Below are 21,014 nucleotides of genomic sequence, written 5' to 3'. Positions count from 1 at the left end.
CCCGCTGCGAGGTAGAGAAGGGGAAAAATTAGTTCCACTCCAAAGAGCCGTGGAAAGCAGCTGCGTGCTGTGGAAGCGAGCGTAAAGCCCTGACAGTGCCAGAGCTGGCTGCGTGCGGGGCCAAGGGGTGACATCAGGAAACCCGGGGACGGTGCCTTCGCGTTGGCCGGGCTGCGAGCAATAGTTGATGTAATTGCTTGTAGAGACAAGGCTGTGCAGGGGTGGCTTCCAGGCAGGAGGAAGGGGGTTTTGTTTTTTTTTTTATCCCAAGCAGCAGAACGGGAGCTCGATGCGAGCTCCCCCGGGGCACGCGTGTGCCTGCCAGGCTGCCGAAACCAGCTCCTCTCTGCTGCGGTGAGGTCCGTTCAGCCCAGCCTCGCACCCCAGCCCCGTGCATCCCTCCAGCCTGGGTTCAAACCCTCCTCCCTGGAAACAGGGCTACCTCCTGCCAGCGCTGCTGGCCAACTGGCCTGCAAGACGGCAAGCAGAGCCTGCCTGCTCCCTCCATCACCCATGCCGCCAGCCTCCGAGAGCCGGTGGGGAAGTTTCCCCAGCCCATCACGGTCCCTCACCCGCAGGGCCGAAGGACAGTCACCTTTCCATGCAAGTCCTTGCTGTCCCACCCTAAAAGCAGCCCGGTTTGGCTCAGGAAGGGGTGCGAGGTGTGCCCGATGGGCAGGAGCAGCGCTTCTCCCACCTCCTCCCCTGCGCCCGTGCCACCCGTCCTGCAGCAAGCGCTGACCCGAGCTGGGCGCTGGGCCAGGCTGGCACCTCTGCAGGAATCGGCACCCTCTTTGTCCCTCTTCCCAAGCCACTTCAGCCAAGTCACCCGGGCTTTCCCCCTGGGAAAAAGCCCCCCGCTGCGCCCACCTCCAGCCCTGCAGGCCCCTGTCCCCCGCGGGAACTGCTCCGCGGCCCCTATTTACAAAAGCTGCATTCAGTTCCCTGCAAACCCACGCTCACTTTTTCCAGTAAAGTCTTTCTCCAGGAGCTGGATGATGACCCAGCCCTTCCCTGCGTGTGCCGGCCGGCGCCAATTGCTATGGAGAACCACGGAGCTAACACGGCACAGACAGGCAGCTCACAGAGGAAGAGCGCTAGGTTAACGCAAGTCAGCTATATTTAAAACATTTAATACAAATATGTTTTGACAAGTCCTGTAGTTGTTTCCAGCAAGCATTGGAGATGCGTTTTTCCCTCCCTTAAAAACAGAACAGGGCCCAGAGCTCCAAAAACACCCAATTTGTGACTTCTTCTCTCGCTCCTTCCTGCCCATCACCCTTTCACCCAGCCCAGTCCTGCCTCCAACCCCGCCAGGGCCCAGTTAATGGAAGAAACCTCCTGCATCGAACCTTCAGGAGAAGGCAGCGAAGCTGAGAAGAGGCTACGAGCTCCCCTCCACCGCTTGCATCGTCAGCCCAGGAGGCAGGACTGCCTGCCTTCAGCTCGAGGGTTCGGGGAGCTATGGTCCTCACAGACACCGGCAGAGGAATTAAATTAAGGCGTTTTGCTCAGACGTCCCTGAGGATGAGCCTCCCGTCAGCCCACACCGGATTCCGGAGCGCGAGTGGGGATTTGTAACATTTAGAGGAGATTGCATGGGGGAAGCCTCGACCCTCGAGGGGCTCACAGGGCTTCTGCCTCCTTCGCCGCCTTGGTGAGCCGCTCCGTGATGAGGCCGAGGTCCTTCCCTTTGTCCAGTTTGACGTAGGTGTCCGTCCTGATGGCGTGGATCCCCACCCAGTCGGGCAGCAGCTCTGCGAAGAGCCGCAAGTGTTTCTCCATCTCGCCTGCGAAAAGGAGCGGCAGCCGCCGGGTCAGAGCTCGGTTCCCCAGCCCGACCCTCCCGCGCCGGCAAGGAGAACCCCCCCAAGCTTTCCTACCGGGAGGCATCTGCGCGTCGTAGCTGTCGGCCATGCGGGCGCAAGCCACCTCCATGGTCAGCGCCTGCTTCTTCTCGGCCACGAAGACGTTGCGCAGGATGCGGGCCATGGCCGGCAGCCGCCCCAGCATGGCGAGTCGCTCCTCCTGCCGCGGGTCCCGCGTCATCAGCGCCTGCAGCTTCTGCGCCTCCTTCGCCCGGATCTTGGGGAAGCAGAGAAGATGGGGTGAGACGCAGGCAGGTCCCCTCCCTCCCCGGCACTGGCGTTACGGCCAGGACCGAATTACTCACCCTCTCGAGCAGAGCCTGGGACACCCCTTTCAGAGCGCTGGAGGTGCTGGCAGGGGACGGTGCTTTGGAAACCACCGGTTCCCCCGCACCGGTCTCAGCGGTTCTTAAGGCCAGGTTGGCAAGAGCTTTTTCCATCTGCTCATGTGGAAGAGGGAGGAGGAGTTGGGTTACAGCTGGGAGCCACTCGCACTGGAGGAAGAAGTTTCCCCTCCGCCACCCCGCAAGCCCAGCGCGGCCGACCCATCCCTGCCTGCACGGAGCACGGTTTGGGGTGCTTCGTCTCCACTCCCAGTGCCAAAGTCGGTACCAATGGCCCAAAACCAGTCCTACACCACAGCCTGCAGCGTAACAGCCAGGCTTGCGTTCCCACCTGCCTACATCTTACAGTGCTCCGAGTCCCGTGGCTCTGAAACGATCCTTCCCAACCCCTCTCCGGTAACATCTTCCATCTTCCCGGAGACACCGGCTGGTTTGAGTTCTGCCAGCCGCAGACAGAGCCAGACCCTGGTTCCCAACTCACCTTGGGGGTCAGCATCCCCCGAGCCGTGCTCAGCACCTCCTGGGCCGTGGTGAGCTTGTCCTCCTGGGGCGGCCGCGGCAGCTCTGCCGGGCTGATGTCCGGCACCTCGTCCACATTGAAACGGGGATGCCAGCGCGTCAGCTTCTCCTCCGGCACCACCATGGGAGGGTTGAGAGCAGCCAGGAACGCCTGGAGAGGGGCGAGAGCTGTATCACGGTACCTACAGGCCGGGTACGGGGGAGCAGGCCATTGCTCCCAGCACGGCTTGGCACATACGGCAGCTGCTTTGGAGGAAATTCAGAGCCAGGAGAGATTCCAGCCGCCCTCCTCCCCACCCACACCTGCGTGCCAAGAGCATCCCACAGGAACCAGCGATGCCTTTCAGCCTGGGTGCCAGCCTGCTCCTTCCACCCGCTTCTCTAGCGAGCGACCAGAGCAACTCCCGACCCCAAAAACGGAGGGTGCCGGGGGGGACCTCACCTTGTGGTGCTGCTTGACGATGTTCACCAGGTTGCGGTTGAATTCCTTCCTGCGCTCCAGCAAGCGCGACGCCGACAAGTGCGGGCGGCCATCCACCTTCTCCTCTGCAAGGAGAGACGCCAGCGTCGCCCACGGCACCTCAGCAAAGCGCGGCAACGCCGCGATGGGGCCCAAACCTCGAGAACCTCGGGAAGGATGGGATCGGAGCCCCGCCGTGGGGCTGAGTCGCTGCCAAAATCGCTGCCCTAGCATCCTCCCACTCGCCCCAAAAGTGTTTTCCCACTTCCAACACACTCAGGCCCTTATGCACAGATGATTATCCGATGGACCAAGCAGAGAGCATCCCGAGGGATTCAGGGATCCCAGCCGGGACCGAGTGCACCCCAGCTCTTGGCCCGCATCCCCCCCAAATTGTACGTACCTTCCCCCAGCACCGGCTCCAGCGTGAGCTGGTAGTCGGACTTCTTCACGCTGTTGCCGAAGGTGGGGATGTTCTTCTCCCGGCGCAGCCTGTACGAGGTGGGGTACACCGCCTTGATCTGCCCCACGTGCCGCTCCTCAAACCGCCTGCAACAGCACCCAGAGAGGTCGGGAACCCCAAAGGCTGACACCCGGGCATCGGCCCTGACGGCTTCAGCCACGACCCCGAAACGGGCTGCCCGCTGCTGCCAACTTACTTGTGCATCATGTCCTGCACCCCCTGCTTGACCTTCGCGAAGGTGATGGTCTCGGCGCGGTTGAAAAGCATCCCGGCGATGGTGTCCACGCTGCGGAACATCTCCGCCAGCACCTTGAACTTGTAGGGCAGCGTGAGCCCCGGGGGCAGGTCCTGCGCGAGGGTGTGGAACCGCTGGTACGCGGGGGGCTTCTCTCTGCCAGGAAAGGAGAGGGGTCAGGGTCCCCCGACGCACAACAGCCACGGGCTGCGGTGAATGCAGCGCTGGGACGGCCCCGAGGGCGCAGCCGGGGACCGAGACCGGCCAGGACGGGGGTCCCACTGCCAACAGGGCTGACCCCAGAGCCTAGGACCCACTTAGGGGAGACCCCTCTCCTCCCCTCATCCTCAAATTCTTCTCCAAGCAAGCTGCGCCAGTACCCAGGTTGCATCACCCACCCTCCGCATCCTGGGGATGCAGATGCCCCAATGCTCATGGCAGAGTCAGGGTGGCTTGGACCACACTCGAGTTTTGGCTTGGAGAAGCCCTTCGCATGCGGCGGGGCCAGCCAGCGCTCCCACGGAGCCGGGGCTGGGAAGCCCCCTGCAAAACTGCTGCGGGGCTGAGCAGCGGCACCGCCGGGAGACCCCCCGATCACCCCTCAAAGCTGCTCCTCACCCGGCCTCTGGCACAGGAGCTGCCGCCCCAGCGTCCCCAGACGGCTGCGCTCCCGGCGCGGCTCCGCTTCCCGCTTTCTTCTCACGGATCCGCAGCTCCAGTTGCCGCACTCGCTCCAGCCGGCTCCGCAGTTCAGTGCTGGCCCCCGCGGGAACGGCTGAGAGCCGGGCGAGCTGGGCCAGCGCCTTCACCCTCTGCAAGCGGCACCGCAGCCCGGCCAGGTCCTCCTGGGTGGGGAGGGGGCACACGGTCAGAGCAGGGCTCGCACAGCGGCGAGAGACACACACAGAAAATTGGAGCGGAAAGTTGGGCTCGTCCCGTACCCGCTGCAGGTGCCTGGTTGTGCCCAGGGGGGCCGTGCCGGGCTGTGTCCCCTCATCCTGCTCCTGGTCGGGGGAGCAGGGGGTGCTGGCCGGGGGGCCCGCTGCCAGGTCTGGCGATGGCAGGGGCCGAGCAGCGGCCGGGGGCGAGGGGCTGGCGGGCTGCAAGAGAGCGGAGGAGCGTTAGAGGCTGCGCGGGGATGAGTCCACCCACCGGGACCCCTCCCAAGGGTGTGTGTCCCCCCCAACAGCCTTGCACTGGGGGTGAGGGGAGCCATGGGGGGGCTGTGCTAGGGGCAGGGAGCAAGCCCGGGGGGGGCTGCAAGCACTGGGGGGCTGCACCAAGGGAGGGGGGGAGCCCTGGGGGGGCTGCATTGAGAGGAGGGGGGCAGGCCCTGGGGGGGCTGCACCACGGTGGGGGGGAGCCCTGGGGGGGCTGCATCGAGAGAAGGGGGGCAGGCCCTGGGGGGCTGCACCAAGGCGGGGGGGGAAGCCCTGGGGGGGCTGTATTGAGGCAGGGGGGGGAAGCCCTGGGGGGCTGCATCAGGAGGAGGGGGGCAGGCCCTGGGGGGGGCTGCACCAAGGGGTGGGGAAGCCCTGGGGGGGCTGCATCGCGAGGGGGGGGAGCCCTGGGGGGGCTGCATCGCGAGGGGGGGGAGCCCTGGGGGGGCTGCATCGCAGTGGGGGTCTGCATCATGGGGGGAGGCAAGCCCTGGGGGGCTGCACCAAAAGGGGGGGAGCCCTAGGGGGGGCTGCATTGGGAGGAGGGGGGGCAAGCCCTGGGGTCTGCACCGGGGGGGGGGGGGGGGGGGCCTGGGGGGAGCTGCATCGGGGGGGGGGGGGGGGCAAGCCCTGGGGGGCTGCACCAAGGGGGGGGGGGGGCCCTGGGGGGGCTGCACCGGGAGGAGGGGGGGGGGGGACAAGCCCTGGGGGGCTGCACCAAAAGGGGGGGAGCCCTGGGGGGGCTGCATCGAGAGAAGGGGGGCAGGCCCTGGGGGGCTGCACCAAGGCAGGGGGGGAAGCCCTGGGGGGGCTGTAATAAGGCGGGGGGGAAGCCCTGGGGGGCTGCATCGGGTGGAGGGGGGCAGGCCCTGGGGGGGGGCTGCACCAAGGGGTGGGGAAGCCCTGGGGGGGCTGTATTGGGAGGAGGGGGGCAAGCCCTGGGGGGCTGCGAGCCCTGGGGGGGGCTGCATTGGGAGGAGGGGGGACAAGCCCTGGGGGCCTGCACCAAGGTGGGGGGAGCCCTGCGGGGGGCTGCATCGGGAGGAGGGGGGGCAAGCCCTGGGGGGCTGCATGGGGGGGGGGGGGGAAGCCCTGGGGGGGGCTGCTCCGGAGTCGGTGCCCCGGTTTTACCGTGCCCCCCCCCGCCCCCCCCGCATGGCCGCAGCCCAGGGGGGCGGCGCAGCCCCCAGCCCCGCAGCTCCCTACCGCGACCGGCGGCCCCGGCTCCGCATCCCGGTGCAGCTCCAGCCTCTTCCGCACCGCCCTCCCGCTCGGCTCCCGGGCCCCGGCCGGTTCCGCTTCCATCTCACGGCGGCTCCGCTTCCTCCCCGCCAGCCCCCGCACCGCCGGGGCAGCGCTGCGGGCCGGGGTGCGCGGCGAGCGGGGCAGCGGCTGCGGGTGGGCGCTGAGCCCCGCCGGGGCACCGGGACCCCCGGGGGCACCGACCCCCTCCTCCGCCCCCCGGGGCACCGGGGGCCCGGCGAGGGCGGCCTTGAGCCGGCAGCCGCCGCGTTTGGCCGGGGCTCCGGTAGCGGCCTTCGTGCGGCCGAAGAAATCGGTGAGGCGGAGCTGGGCCATGACGGCGGCACCGGTACCGGTTGCGATGCCGGCGCCGCCGACACGTGCAGCCGCTCCCGCGCGCGCCAAAGCCTCCGCTCCGCGGCGGGAACCCGCGCGCCTGCCGCGCCGCCCGCCGAGGGGGCGGGGCGGGGTCACGTGAGGCGGAATTGGTGCCACCGGGCTCTTAAAGGCGCCGTGGCTCCTTAGAGCCGCGCTGCGCATGGAGGGAGGCGGGGGGGCTGGGAGGGGGCTGCGTGGCTGCGGGGGATCTAGACCCGTTGTGGGGAGGGGGCTTTGACCTCGCTCGGTGCCGCAGCGCCTGGTTCAGGGCTGCCCCTGTGTGCCCCTGCCCCTGTGTGCCCCTGCCTGTGCCCCTGCCCGTGCCCCTGCCCCTGTGTGCCCCTGCCTGTGCCCCTGCCTGCCCCTGCCCCTGTGTGCCCCTGCCTGCCCATGCCCGTGCCCCTGCCCCTGCCCGTGCCCCTGCCCCTGCCTGCCCGTGCCCCTGTGTGCCCCTGCCTCTGCCCCTGCCCCTGCCTGCACCTACCTGCCTGCCCCTGCCCGTGCCCCTGCCCCTGCCCCTGCCTGTGCCCCTGCCCCTGCCTGTGCCCCTGCCCCTGCCTGCCCGTGCCCCTGCCCCTGCCCGTGCCCCTGCCCCTGCCTCTGCCCCTGCCTCTGCCCCTGCCTCTGCCCCTGCCTGCACCCCTGCCCGTGCCCCTGCCCCTGCCTGTGCCCCTGCCCCTGCCTGTGCCCCTGCCTCTGCCCCTACCTGCCCCTGCCTGTGCCCCTGCCTGCCCCTGCCTGCGCCCCTGCCTGTGCCCCTGCCCCTGCCTGCACCCTGCCTGTGCCCCTGCCCCTGCCTGCACCCCTGCCCGTGCCCCTGCCCGTGCCCCTGCCCCTGCCTGCCCCTGCCTGCGCCCCTGCCTGTGCCCCTGCCCCTGCCTGTCCCCCTGCCCGTGCCCCTGCCCGTGCCCCTGCCTGCCCCTGCCCGTGCCCGCCCCTGCCCACCCCTGCCCGTGCCCCTGCTCCTGCCCGTGCCCCTGCCCGTGCCTGCCCCTGCCCCTGCCCACTGCAGGGCCGGAGGCTGCCTGGCCCTCGTCTGGTGCAGGGGGCTGCAGGCTGGGGGACCCTGAGCAGGGGGAGAGCAGGGCCAAAGAAGGGCAAAACCAGGGCAAACAGCACCCGAAATGGCCGCTGGCCCCCGCTAGCCCCCGGGCTAGTGGTCGCCCCTCTTATCCGCTCTCCCCAGCGCGCTTGGGGCCGGGGAGCTGCTTGTTGCCAGCTCGCCTGGGGCCAAGCCCAGCACCCAGCCAGAGCTCTGCGGGGTCCCCCCAGCACCGCTGCTGCCTTCCCCGACATCCACGGCTCCGGGCAGCGGTGGCCGGTGCAACGGCTAAGGACAGCGGCGGGAATAAGGGGTTCCAGGGGCACCCCCTGCCCCGGCATCCCCCAGCCCCACGGCGTGGACGCGCGCTAATGGCGCTGCCCGGACGTGGGAGAAGCTTGCTCGCCCGTAAAAAGCCTCGCCATGCACTCAGGCCGTGCCCGCAGCGCATTACGGGGCCGTGCCGCGCTCCGGCTGCTCTCTTAGAGCCTGAGCGAGGCCACTAAAATGGAGCGGGGGCCACTCAGGGCCGGATTCGGCTGCGCGAGGCAGGGCTCTGGGGTACCATTCCCCGCGCCCATTTATTTCCACAGCCTCCGTTCCCAGCCCGGCTGCGGTGTAGTGGGCGCTCGGGGCCGGGCTGGGAGCAAAATGCCGTGGGTGCTGTGCACCACCCCTTCCCGGATGCATCCCGGCTTGCAGGGGGATGCAGCCCCGGCGCATTTTGCAGCGATAATTTCCATGCCCGGGTTTCAGGGACGCGGCATTAACGCAGAGCCTCGCGGCTCGGCGTCGATAAGCGTTTTATTTATGCAACCGAATCCTTCTGGGTCCCAGCGATGAGGGGGCCGAGTCCCCGCTCTGAGGATGCTCGGGGGCGGTTTGGGCACCCGCAGCCCATCCCAGCTCCCACGAGGGGCTGCGCGCGGCAAAACTCATCCGGATGCACGTGTCTGGGAGCCCGCGGGCCCATCCTGCCTGTGGTTTGGGGGCTATGGCGTGGGCAGCGGTGTCCGGATGGCTGCGGCTTCTGTGGATACTTTTGGGGTCCGGGCCTGGGTGGGGGGAAGAGCCCCGGGAGCGCTGGAGGGAGCCCAGGGAAGAGAGCAGAGCCCACCAAGGTGGGGAGCGGGTCAGCAGCGTGCCGGCTGGATGCCAGTTTTTTAAGTGTGTTCGGAAAACAAATGCAGGGAAGCCAAAGAATGCGGAGAATTTCATGGGGCGATGCTTCCCGGTAGGGGCTGGTGGTTACCGGCACTGCCCGGGGTGCTGCCTGCTGCTCCGCAGCCGTCGGCATCGCTGCCATCACTGCCGGCATCGCTGCCATCGCTGCCAGCTGTGCCCAGCGCCTTCCCGGCCAGGGCTCGGCTCGGGCTGCGGCGCTGAGCGTGGCACCCAGCTCCTGGGGTGCATGACCGTGCACCCAGCTCCCCTCATCTCAGCACCCAACTCCGTGGGTGCGTGGCCGTGCATCTGGCTCCCCGGGGTGTGCGGTATGCACCCAGTTCTGGGGACGTGGGACTGTGCACCCAGTTCCGGGGACACGGGACCTTGCACCCAGTTCCAGGGACATGGGACCTTGAACCCAAGTTTTGGGGATATGGGATTGTGGACCCAACTCTGTGGACGTGGGATTGTGTACCCAGTTCCGGGGACATGGGACCGTGCACCCAGTTTTGGGGATATGGGACCATGGACCCAGCTCCGGGGACGTGGGATTGTGCACCCAGCTCTGGGGATTTGGGACCATGTACACAGTTCCAGGGACCGTGCACCCAGCTCTAGGAATGTAGGATCATGCACCCAGCGCCAGGGACATGGGACTGTGCACCCAGCTCTGGGGATTTGGGACCATGCACCCAGTTCCAGGGACATGGGACTGTGCACCCAGCTCTGGGCATGTGGGCCTGTGCACCCAGTTCCAGGGATATGGAATTGTGCACCCAGCTCCAGGGACATGGGAGTGTGCACCCAGCTCCGGGGACACAGGCCCCTGCTCCAGGGGCACACGCCTGCTCCTGGGGCAGCACACCCGAGCACCCTGCTCCAGTGCAGCACGGTGCAGCACTCCCGAGCACCCCGCTCCGGTGCAGCACACCCAAGCACCCCACTCACGTGCAGCACGGTGCAGCACACCCGAGCACCCCGCTCCGGTGCAGCACACCCAAGCACCCCACTCACGTGCAGCACGGTGCAGCACACCCGAGCACCCCGCTCCGGTGCAGCACACCCAAGCACCCCACTCACGTGCAGCACGGTGCAGCACACCCGAGCACCCCGCTCCGGTGCAGCACACCCAAGCACCCCACTCACGTGCAGCACGGTGCAGCACACCCGAGCACCCCGCTCCGGTGCAGCACACCCAAGCACCCCACTCAGGTGCAGCACGGTGCAGCACACCCGAGCACCCCGCTCCGGTGCAGCATGGTGCAGCACACCCGAACACCCCGCTCCGGTGCAGCACGGTGCAGCACACCCAAGCACCCCGCTCCAGTGCAGCACACCCGAGCACCCCGCTCCGGTGCAGCGCAGCGGCCCTCTGCCCCGCGCTGCGTTGCTGCCCTGGCCGCAGGGCTCCGCGCCGGCATTCCCGAGCCCCGGGGCCACGAGCAGAGCACTCAGCCTTAATTAGCTCCGGCCTCTTTTTTTTTTTTTTTATTTTAACGAAGCAAACAGGAAACACATCAGCTTTTTTTTTTTTTTTTTTTTAAATTCTTTTTTTATAGTTTGGGGTTTTTTTTATTCTGCTGCAAATGCCCTTGCTGGCGGCGGCGGGAAGGGGGGCGGGGGGCTGCGGAGTCCTGCCCGGTCCCCCGCTCTCCCCGGCGGCAGCGCTCCGGGCCCCCCTCCCTGCCCCCAAATCTCCCCGTCGGGGCTGAGACCGGCCAACTCGTGGCAGCAGTGGCGGGGCTGCAGCGCCGGCGGGCGGCGCGAGCGGGGCCGAGCGGGGCCGAGCGGGGCCGAGTGGAGCCGAGCGGAGCCGAGCGGAGCCGAGCGGGGCCGAGCGGAGCCGAGTGGAGCCGAGCCGAGCGGAGCCGAGCGGAGCCGAGCCGAGCGGAGCCGAGCGGAGCCGAGTGGAGCCGAGCCGAGCGGAGCCGAGTGGAGCCGAGCCGAGCCGAGCCGAGCCGAGCCGAGCGGAGCGGAGCCGAGCGGAGCCGCCGAGGGGGGCGGGCGGCGTCGCTTTATAAAAGCGGCGGGAGCGGGGCTGGCGATCGAGCGCGTCCGGTCGCTGCGCAGCGGGACGGGCCAGCGGGGCCTGCCCAGCCCCGGCGGGGCGGAACGGCTCGGAACGGCTCGGCTCGGCTCGGCGGGGCATGGGCCGGCCCCCCGCCGCCTGAGGGGATGGAGCGGCGGGCGCTGGGCGCGGGGCTGTACTGGCTGCTGCTGCCGCTCGCCCTGCTCGCCGGTGAGTGCGGCGGCTCCGGGGGGCTTGGGGGGGGGGGGGGGGTTGGGGTGCGTGGGGGTCCCCACGCGTGAGCCCCGGCGCGGTGCTCAGCACCCCCCGGGCGGAGCCGCTGCCGGCTCCGGGGGAGGTGGGTGGGTGGTGGAGGGTCCCTGCCCCACGGGGGGCGAGCCTGCCCGTCCTTGTGCCCCCCCCCCCCCCCATAGTCCCCACGGGGGGCGAGCCTGCCCGTCCCTGTGCCCCCCCGCCCTCCACGGGGGGCGACCCTGCCCGTCCCTGTGCCCCCCGCCCCCCATAGTCCCCACGGGGGGCGACCCTGCCCGTCCCTGTGCCCCCCGCCCTCCACGGGGGGCGACCCTGCCCGTCCATGTGCCCCCCCCCCCCTCCATAGCCCCACGGGGGCGACCCTGCCCATCCCTGTGCCCCCCGCCCCCCATAACCCCACGGGGGGCGAGCCTGCCCGTCCCTGTGCCCCCCCCATAGTCCCCATGGGGGGCGAGCCTGCCCGTCCCTGTCCCCCCCCAAGCCCCACGTGGGACCGCCCTGCACGTGTGTGTGTCCCCGTAGCCCCACGGGGGATGACCCTGCCCATGTGTGTCCCCCTCCCAGCCCCACGGGGGTCGACCCTACCCGTCCCTGTGCCCCAGCCCCACGGGGGGGCCACCCTGCATGTCCTGTCATCCCCGTGTGTGTCCCCCCCCAGCCCCACAGGGGACAACCCTGCCTATGTGTGTGTGTCCCCAGCCCCACGGGGTGCCACCCTGCACGTCCCCGTCCCTTCCCCCCAGCCCCACGTGGGACCGCCCTTTGCGTCCTGTCCCCAGCCCCACGGGGGACCACCCTGCATCTGTGTGTGCCCCCAGCCCCACGGGGGACCACCCTGCATCTGTGTGTGCCCCCAGCCCCCCCCCCCCCAGCCCCACGGGGGACCACCCTGCATCTGTGTGTGCCCCCAGCCCCCCCCCCCCAGCCCCACGGGGGACCACCCTGTATCTGTGTGTGCCCCCAGCCCCCCCCCCCCCAGCCCCACGGGGGACCACCCTGCATCTGTGTGTGCCCCCCCCAACCCCACAGGGGACCACCCTGCATGTCCCTGTCCCGTCCCCAGCCCCACGGAGGACCACCCTGCATCTGTGTGTGTCCCCCCAGCCCCACGGGGGACCACCCTGCACATCCCTGTCCCATCCCCAGCCCCACGGGGGACCAAGCCCACTCTCAGGAAACGCTGCAACTTCTCTGAGCCGGACGCGAGGCAGCGCTCCAGGGGTGCGTGTCGTGCCCCCCCCCGCCCCAAAACCCCGGGCACAGCCAGCGGGCACCCACGCCCCAGGCAGCTGGGTGAAGGGGGTGAGCGGCTGGGGCTGGAACCGTCCCAATTCGGCCACGGCCGTGTCGCCCCGCTGGCTCCTCTGCCTTTCGCAAAGCGGGGGGCAAAGAGGGCGCTGGGGCAGCGGGGATGGGCGACGTTTGGGGGGGGTGTGTGGGGGGGTGGCAGCTGGCACCCATCCTGCCTCCATGTCCGGGCACGGCCCCGGTGCCGCGGCGGGGAGCAGGGCACCCACCCCGGCTGCCGCAGCCTCTGCAGGGCCGTGGCTCCCAAGCCGCTGGGTTTTAAGCAACGCTGGGCTCTGAAGGCAGATGCACCACCCACCGAGGCAACCGTCTGGCTACCGGCCTGGAAAATACCCGTGTCCTGGGACGCGCCGAACAAGAATCGGCTCTTTGAACCCCGGCTGCTTGGGGGAGCCTGCTCGGGGACTCTCCGTTTACCTTTACGTAGGCGCAAAGGGGAAAAAATACCTCTCCGAAAAAAAAAAAACCCTCTCCGTAAACAGGATTGTTCAACGGGTTCCTTGTGCCCGGGCACGAGCCGGGTCCGGCCGCTGCTGCCGGGCTCGTGCTGCCCGTGCCGAGGGGTCCGCAGCCCGGAGAAGCGGTGGCATGATTTTTGGGGTAGCATCACTTGGAGCCGCCTCCAGCCGAGCGCCTTCCATTCCAGCCTGCGTTTTGGGGAAGCTGGGCTGGGGCGTGCGGCGCTGGCAGTGCCACCGGCGCGGGGCGAGCCTCGCTGGCGGAGGAAGTCGGTGAAAAACCAACAACAGAAAAAAAAAAAAAACTTCTCTTTATTTGCTCTGCTTTGCTCGGGGAGTGACTCAGTGCATCGTGCAGGATGCGAGGAGGTTAATTATAACCCTGCCAGTGAAGCGGGCTGGGAAGGGAAGGTGGCCGGGCCCCGGTTGCACAAGGCCGGCGGGGTGGCAGCCGGGACGCGGGAGCTGCCGGGTGCATCCCATGGGTGCACGGGACGACACGTGGCTTCTGGGCGCAGCCTCGCGCATGGGGCCCTCGTGCCCCCGTTACGCCGGTTTCGCCCCCAAATCGTGCCGGGTCGGCTTGCCCCGCTCTGGCACGGGGTGTTGTGCCAGGGACCCGGCGTTTCCCGGTGGCGTTCCCCCCGCGGTGAGCGCGGCGGTGGCTTGTTGAAATTTGGGGTCCCGCTTGGGCGGGGGCTGTCGTGGGAGAGCGGCTCCCTCCTGCTCCAGTCCGGGGGGTCCTGGGGACCCGCACCGAGGGGGAAACTGAGGCACGGGGAGGGGGATGTGGCTCACCCTGCTGCAGCTTTTGGGGGGAGGAAGAGCCCCGGAGCATGACCCGCCTGCGGCCCTTCCTTCCCCGGCAATTGGGCTCTTCCCAAACGTCCGGAGGATGTTTGCTTGCCGTTCCCAGCCGGCTCGGGGCGGGCGGAGGGACGGGAGCTGGGCCCCGATGGCACAGCTCGGGGCAGCCCCCCGCTTCCCACGGGCACGGACCCCTCCGGTGCGGCTCCCAGCCATGCCGTGGGTCCCGTCCCACCCGGCGCGGGGAGATGCATTGGCTCTATCCTGCTCGGCGGGGGTGCTGGGGTGCACGGAGTCGGCGGGGGGGCACAGCCGGCCGCGCCTTCCCACCAGCGCACCTCCCGCGGGGGGACCGGGGTGGGGGGACCCAGCAGCTCCGCACCGGGACCCCGCGGGCTGGGTGATGGGGAGAAGCGCTGGGTGGGGCTGGCAGCCCCCCAAACCGAGGGGGTTGACCTGGGGTGAGGCGAGGACACGGCCCCTCCTGGCTGAGCCCCCCTGCCCGGTCAGGAGGTGCTGGGGGGTCCCTGGGGGGGGTCTTGGCCGGCCCTGGGTGCTGCAGGGGGCCGGTGCCCAGCTGGGCGCTGGCGGGCGTGTGGGCTGCAGCCAGCTGCCTCCTGCGGTCAGGTGCTTTTTATAAAATGAAGGGAAAAAAAAAAAAAAGAGGAGGGGAAAAAAAAAAAAAAATTAAAAAAAAAAAAAGCCACTGCGCTCTCCAAGAGCAATAACTCCCGTTTCCTCCCCAGGCGCGCAGGGGGATGGGAGGTGCTGGTCGGGGTGCCCACCTCCCCGGCACTGACACTTTTGCAAAGCCCCCGCAGGGCCCCGTTGAGGTGGGTGAGGCTGGGGGGGCTCCCCGGGGTGCAGGGGGTCCCCACGCTGGCCCTGGGGCTCGCCCCGCGGGCTGGGGAGCAGCTTTGGGGCCCGGCGGGGTTGCTGGGCTTGCAGGGCTTCGTTGCTTCTGTTTGCAAAGGCCCGGCACGGCCGGGTTTAACTCTTTGCCTGCTCTGCACCCCGGTCGCGGCAGGGTCCTGGGGTGCCCATGGGGACTGGGTGAGGATGGGGGGGGGCGTTTGGGTGCAGCCCCAAAGGCTGCTCCGGCCCCTTGGCATGGGCTGTCCCCATCCTGGTGTGTGCCCGGTGCAGGGACTGCAGCCCCGCGGTCGGGGGTGCCGGGGAAAGGGGTGTCCCCAGGCACTGGGGTGACGGCGAGCACCCATCCCCAAAGCCGCCGCGTTCCCTGTCCCGTTCCCGGAGCCGCTGGCCGGCTGCTGGGGTTTCCCGGGCTGGTAGCCGCGGCACCCGCTGGCACCGGGCCCGGTGCCCTCCCGGGGCAGCTCCTGCAGCATCCCCGGGGGAGCGGGGCCGGGTGCCGGCGGGAGCGGGATTAACTTTCCACAAAAACAGGATACGGCGGGTGAACCGGCGGGGCTGCTCCCTCTTCCCGGAAAGAGGAGCCGGGGCTGGGAATATGCCGGCGGCTGGTTCTGCCGGCCCCGGGGGGCTCGCTGCTTTGGGGCTGACTGGATTTTGGGATGGGGAGAGCCTCTGCGGCCGGGGTTCGGTAGCCTGCCGCTGGTTTGCAGCCAGCAAGTGCAGAGCGCGGGGTCCTGGGTGCCCAGTGACACCCTGGGGACCCTGCCTGGGTCCCCCCAGACTCCGGGGACCCCGGTTGGGGGCTGTTAGGCAGGACCCGGCTGCGGGGAAGCGGTTTGGCAGAGCTGCCCGGCTCCCGGCAGCAGGTAACGGGTCTGTGTGAAAATAGCAGGGAATTAAAGAGCTCTGCTAATTAACCCCCAGCGGCCGCAGGTCCCCGCAGAGCCGGCGGCTGCACCGGTGCCCATCGGCGTCTGGGCCGTGCGCGGGCACGGGGCAGGTGGTGCTGCGGGGCCGGTGCGTGGGGTTCCCCGCAGCCAGCGGGGTCCGGGGAGCCCCCTTTCCCCACGCGTTTGGGTATGGATCTGTCCCTGGGAGCCGGCTGGGCGCGGGATGGTGCCCGGTTTGTGGGGAGGGGGCTGCACCAGACCCCTTCCCTCTCCCGCAGCCGCCCTTCCCGCGCTTCCCTGTCCCGATTGCAATGGGAGAGACCCCGGTGCTGGCTCTTCCCGGCCACCCCCACCCTTGCCACAGGGTCCTGATGACCCCCTGGGGTCCCCGGTGACCCCCTTCCCCTCCCACGGGGAGACCTCAAGGGGAGATTAAAGGCTGGCGTGAAGGAAACCCGGGAGGTCTCGCCCAGCTCCCCGGCGCTGCGATTTATCCTCCTCCCGGCATGTTAACATTTTTAATATTTCAAGTGCTGCTCGCTGCCGGTGCCGGCTGCGGTGGCGGTGAACTCCCTGGGGTCACGGGACAGGGGGGGGTTTGGGGTGCGGATCCGGGATAACCCTGCAAGAGGGATGCTCAGCGCGGGCCAGATCCTGCCCCGTGCGTGTAGCAGAGGCGAGACCGCGGGGCACCGTGGGCGATGGGTGCTGCTCGCATGGGGAGCGGGATGGTGGGTGCCACGACGCTGCACCCGCCTGGCTCCTGGCCGGGACGGTGGGTGCGGGAGGGCGGGTTTCGCCGCGGGGCTGCTCTCCTCACACACCAAACTGGTTTTTCTCCCCACGCTGGTGTTTTCTCCACTGTCAGCACGGTGGGGAACCGGTTTCCTCTCCGACTGTGCAGGACAGAGCACCCATGCACCGCCGGCACGGCATGCCCGGTGCAGCCGGCTGTGCCGAGGAGGCGTGGGTGCAAAACCGGGCACCGTGGGTGCTCCCAAACTGGGCTGCGCCGTGCTGGGAGGCTGCTCCCTGTCCCACACGCTGTCAGTGTCTTTTTTTTTTTTTTTTTCTTCCCCTTTTTTCATACTTGAGCCCTTAAAAGCTGGTTGGGGCTGGTGAGCACTGCCCACCCTGCCAGGAGCTTTCCCGGTGATGCCTCGAGCCGGGGTGGAGCGGGACCCATGGGCCAGAGGGTCCCATGGGTGCTGGTTCAGCCCCAGGGTGCAGCAGGGTGCTCTGCATTTCCAGGCAGCTGCTGCCAGCCCTTCCTGGTGCCACAGGCGACCCTGAGCCGCTGCCACTGGGAGTGCTGCTCTGCCTCCAGCCCCTGCCAGGGAGAAATGTCCCCAATCCCAAGGGGCTGGCGGCATAAAATACGTGGGTCACGGCTGTTGCTCCGGGTGCGGGTGGTCCCTGCAGCATGTGTGTGCCCAGCGATGCCTGTGGGTCTCCCCACGGTGCCCGCCATCCCCGTCCTCCCCGCAGCTCTCGGGCAGACCCCAACCCAGGCGATGCCAGCGGCGCTCCGGCACAGCCGGTTCGTGCCACCAGCACGGGACCGGGGCTCGTGCTGGGGTTGGGTCACCCCCAAGGACACGGCGCAGGGGGGTCAGTGCCAGGATTGGGGGTGCCGGTGGCCAAGGGGGTACCGGCGGCTCCCACGTAAGCCGGAGCAGCAGCTCGCCCCCGGGCTGGGAAGGCTCCTCTCGGCCCCGTCACCACTGGAACGGGAAAGGGAATATTTGCTCCATGAGATCATGGTTTGCCGAAACGTAGCCAGCAAGCCTCAGCAGCGTGCGGGGAGGTGACGCGTCCTGGGGTCACCGTAGAGAGGCGGCCGCTGGGATGGCGGTCCCCGTCCCCCCACCCTGGGCTCCCCGTGCCCCCCAACCCGTGCCTGGGGGCTGCCTGCGCTCCCCCGGGGCAGGGAGGCAGCTGGGGACCCTGCAGCGGGGCCAGGGACTGGTTTTAGCCCTGATGGGTGCTGCGTGGGACGTGCCCCGGGCTGTCGGGTGCGTCCCTGGGTGCCTCTCCTCCCACGACCTCCGCACCCGCCGAGGGTCCCCTGCCGTCCCCGGGGTGCCGGGCTGCCTACGGAGCAGAGGAGGGGACAGAGGGATGCCCTGGGACTGCCTGGAGCAAGGGCACCATTAAAAAGCGAAGCCGCTGTGCTGCGCAGCCCCTCGTGATTTCCTTCCTCTCCGGCCAGGCGCTGATTTTTTTGTGGGTGTCTCGCAGCCGCTGTGCCCATCACCGTGGCCTCGTGGCCGGGCGGCCGCAGGGCTGCCGTGCCGCCGGTCCCGACTCGCGCCAGCGCATTTGTCGGCGTCTGTCACCGCTCGCGCCGTGCAGCCGCCGGGAACGCTGCGTCCCCAGCCGTGGTGGCAGCTGCCCCGCGATGTCCCCGCTGTGCGGTCCCCGGCCCCGCCGGCGGCAGCTCCCCGGGGCGCTGGCTCAGCCCCGCCGCCTGCCCAGCTCCTCCGACGGTTTCACACCTGCAAACAAGCTGTAATTTAGGTCTAAAAATAAGCGAGGGGGAAGGTGGTGAGCTGGTCGCACGCCTGCAACGGGGCTGGGTGCAAGTGAGGGGCTGTGCCAGCCCCGGGGCGGCAGCGGGTGGGGGTCCCAGTTTGGCAATGGGGGTCCCAGCCCGGCCTTAGGGTCCCTGCAAACTTCGGCGTGGTCTTGCAGGACCGATGTGGAAATGCGGCAGATTCTGCTCGTTGCTCTCGTCCCTCTGTCACCCCACGCATCTGGGACCTCCCCCTTGCCGTGCCACCTGCATGGGTCACTGGGACCGACCCAGCCCGGGCTCCCGCCCACGTCCCGCTCTTCCCACCGGCATCTCCCGGGGGGCTTGAGCCCCTGTCCGGGACTGCCTCTCATTTTGGGATGTCTCTCATTTTGGGATGTCTCTCATTTTGGGATGTCCCTCGCCGTGCAGGTCGGGGTGCCATCCTCAGGGGTCTGCAGGGTAGGGGGGGATGCAGCTGGGAGCCTGGTGGGGTGCAGCCCCTTCCCCGTGCCGCATCCCTGGCGCTAACCCTGCCTGTACCTCTGCCCCCAGCCTGCCTCTTCCGCTTCAACGTCCTCTCCTTGGTGTACCTGCTCTTCCTGCTGCTCCTGCCCTGGTTCCCGGGGCCCACCCCATGCTCCGCCGGAGGTAAGGGGCTCAGCCTGGGGCGCGGGGACTGGGCAGCGGGGTGGGCAGCGGGGTGGGCAGCATGCAGGCAGCACGCAGGCAGCTCTGGCCCCGGGGAGCTGGGCAGCGCGGGGGCTGCCAGCCGCTCTCCGGCAGGTACCTGCCCTCCTTAACCTGCGGTTTCCCCCCGGCCGGGCAGCGTGGCTCCGCGTGGCAGCTTCGCTCTGTTAATTATAGCCCGGCACGGCTATTAATAGTCCTTCAGCTACAAAATGGCCATTTTGAGCCCCAGCCTTATTAACCAAAAACCTCAGGGCTGGGCTGTGCCCGCCGGCTGGGCAGGGATGTACCACGAGCAGCCCCTCCGCCCTTGCCCGGCACGTGGGGCACGTCCCCCTGCGGTGGGCGTGCGGGGGATGCATCGCCCGTGGTGGGTGCGTGGGTGCATGGGATGCATCCCCCCACGGTGGGCAGCGGGTGCCCGCAGCCCTGCTGCCTCCGTGCCCTCTGTGCCAGGCCGAGCCATGCTGCAACGCAAGCCGGCAGTGCCTGGCACGGCCGCAGCTAAAAGCTCTGCCCTCTGAATATTTCATGGGCTCGCGCGGCCCCGGCGCTGCTCGAGAGCCTTCGCGTGGATTTACAGGGGGAAAAAAAAAAAAAAAAAAAAACCCAAGCAGAGGGAGAGTTTTTGGCCGCTCCCCGGCCGGCGTGCAGCTGCGGTGGGCTCGCTGCCTGTCCCCATGGCCAGGAAAACGGGCGTGCGGCCCGAGGAGCCGGGTGGGATGGGGGCACGGCTGCAGCTGGTGGAAGGTCTGACGGGGCTGGCGGTGCGGGGGACCCCTTGGCGCCCACCCACAGCCCCCCCTCCACCCCCCAGGACGTTCCACCAGGGATCGGGATGGGGATGGTGAGCTGCATCCCGATGCCAGTGCCGGTGCAGTGGGGCCGGGAAGCGCCCGGTGCCAGCGGGGTGGGAGGGTGCTGCAGGGGCAGGGGGAGGGAGCGTGGTCCCGGGGCCCTGGCTCCTTGCGTTGCCCCGTGCCTCAGTTTCTCCAGTAATGCAGCAGAAAGGGTGCTTTTAGGCTGCGCTGGGCGCACGGTGAGACGTGCAAGGTCCTGGTGGGACCGTGTCCCTGGGGCAGACCCCTTCCCAGCTCTTCCTGGGGGTGCTGGGTCCCCGCTGGGGATGCTGGTGCATTCCGGGGTCACCTCGGGTGATGGGTAATGGGGTGCCCGTGTCTCGCAGGTCACACCGGCCGCCTCCTCAAAGCTCTGCTGGGGACCAGCATCCTCTTCCTCCTCGCCCACTTCGTTTTCCAAATATGCCTGTACACGCTGCCCGTCCTGGACCAGCTTCTGGGGCCCAGCTGTGAGTACGGGGTGCCAGGGCAGCCTGCCATGGGGGTGCCCACGCCCGCCCCTCTGCTCTCCCAGGCTTCACCCCCTCCCCGCAGTGCCCCGGGGCTGGACCCCCGAGACGGTGACACGTGGGCGCGGGGATCCCATCCTGCTGGGTGCTGGGGGGGGCTGCTGAGTCTCTGCGGGGTCCCAGCCCTGTGCCCAGCACCCGGGGCACGCTGTGCCATGCCAGGGTGCCCGTTCAGTGGCCGCCGTGCTGGGCACAGACCCCGTCCTGGGTCCCCATGGATGTGGGGGGTTCTCCCCATTGGGAAGCCGCCTGCTCCGGGTGGGCTCGGAGCCTGCTGGCGCGGGGTCTGCCAAACTCAACACCTCCCTGCTTCCCCGCAGGCAGCACCTGGGAGGTCCTTGCCCGGCACATCGGGGTCACCAGGTAAGGGTACCGCGGCGGTGGGGGGCTGGGGGCTGGCAGTGGTGGTGGGGGGAGCACCCCTGAGCCCTCCCCTGCCCCGCTTCCCCTGCTCCAGGCTGGATTTGAGCGACATCCCCAACTCGGTGCGTCTCGTGGCACCCGACGTCGGCATCCTGGTGGTCTCGTCCCTCTGCCTGTGCCTGTGCCGCCGCCTCGTCCCCAAGGCCACCGCTGCCTCCCGTGCCCGGAGACTGGAATCCCTGGAGCCCCTTGAGCAGGTGAGAGCCGACCCCGGCACTGCCGGCAGCGTCCCGCCCGCCGAGCCCCTGCCAGAATCCCTGCGGCACGGCGGCCGGTCTCCATCTCCTTCGTAGGGAGGGCAACCTGGGACACGGGGGCTTGCCACGGGGCCGTCCCGGTGGCCGGGGACCCATGCTGGGGCAGTTTTGGCCACGCTGGCTGAGTGGGCAGCGGTGGAGGGCTGGGTCATCGTGACGGTGACTCAGCCGCGGAGGAGTGCCCTTGTTTGCTCCCGTGTTGCCATAGGGATCCCGGCAAACAGCCCGGTCCCACGGCACCGCTTGATGCGGGGCTGCCTGA

General features: G+C 69.1%; 2 protein-coding genes across 2 annotated transcripts in view; one reads left to right on the top strand and one right to left on the bottom strand.

The window, feature by feature from the left end:
* Positions 1-1,626: 1,626 nt before the first annotated feature.
* CDT1 (chromatin licensing and DNA replication factor 1) lies at positions 1,627-6,627 on the bottom strand. Its single transcript, XM_075715739.1, has 10 exons — positions 6,256-6,627; positions 4,831-4,989; positions 4,508-4,734; positions 3,851-4,045; positions 3,595-3,740; positions 3,174-3,277; positions 2,694-2,882; positions 2,174-2,308; positions 1,884-2,085; positions 1,627-1,790 (listed from the first exon to the last, which is right to left on the bottom strand). Exons 1-10 carry the CDS (start codon positions 6,625-6,627, stop codon positions 1,627-1,629), a joined length of 1,893 nt encoding a protein of 630 aa, XP_075571854.1.
* A 4,426-nt stretch (positions 6,628-11,053) lies between these two features.
* Positions 11,054-21,014, top strand: part of PIEZO1 (piezo type mechanosensitive ion channel component 1 (Er blood group)) — a 28,424-nt gene continuing 18,463 nt past the window's right edge. Inside the window, exons 1-5 of the mRNA XM_075715093.1 lie at positions 11,054-11,117; positions 18,569-18,664; positions 19,890-20,012; positions 20,393-20,435; positions 20,530-20,692. Coding sequence (XP_075571208.1) covers positions 11,054-11,117; positions 18,569-18,664; positions 19,890-20,012; positions 20,393-20,435; positions 20,530-20,692 — 489 coding nt within the window. The remainder of the gene's footprint in view (positions 11,118-18,568; positions 18,665-19,889; positions 20,013-20,392; positions 20,436-20,529; positions 20,693-21,014) is intronic.

This window comes from Pelecanus crispus, chromosome 8, assembly GCF_030463565.1.
Source record: "Pelecanus crispus isolate bPelCri1 chromosome 8, bPelCri1.pri, whole genome shotgun sequence".
NCBI classification, from domain to species: Eukaryota; Metazoa; Chordata; class Aves; order Pelecaniformes; family Pelecanidae; genus Pelecanus; species Pelecanus crispus.
Note: the sequence above shows the minus strand (reverse complement) of the source record. Positions and strands in the feature narration are given on the sequence as shown.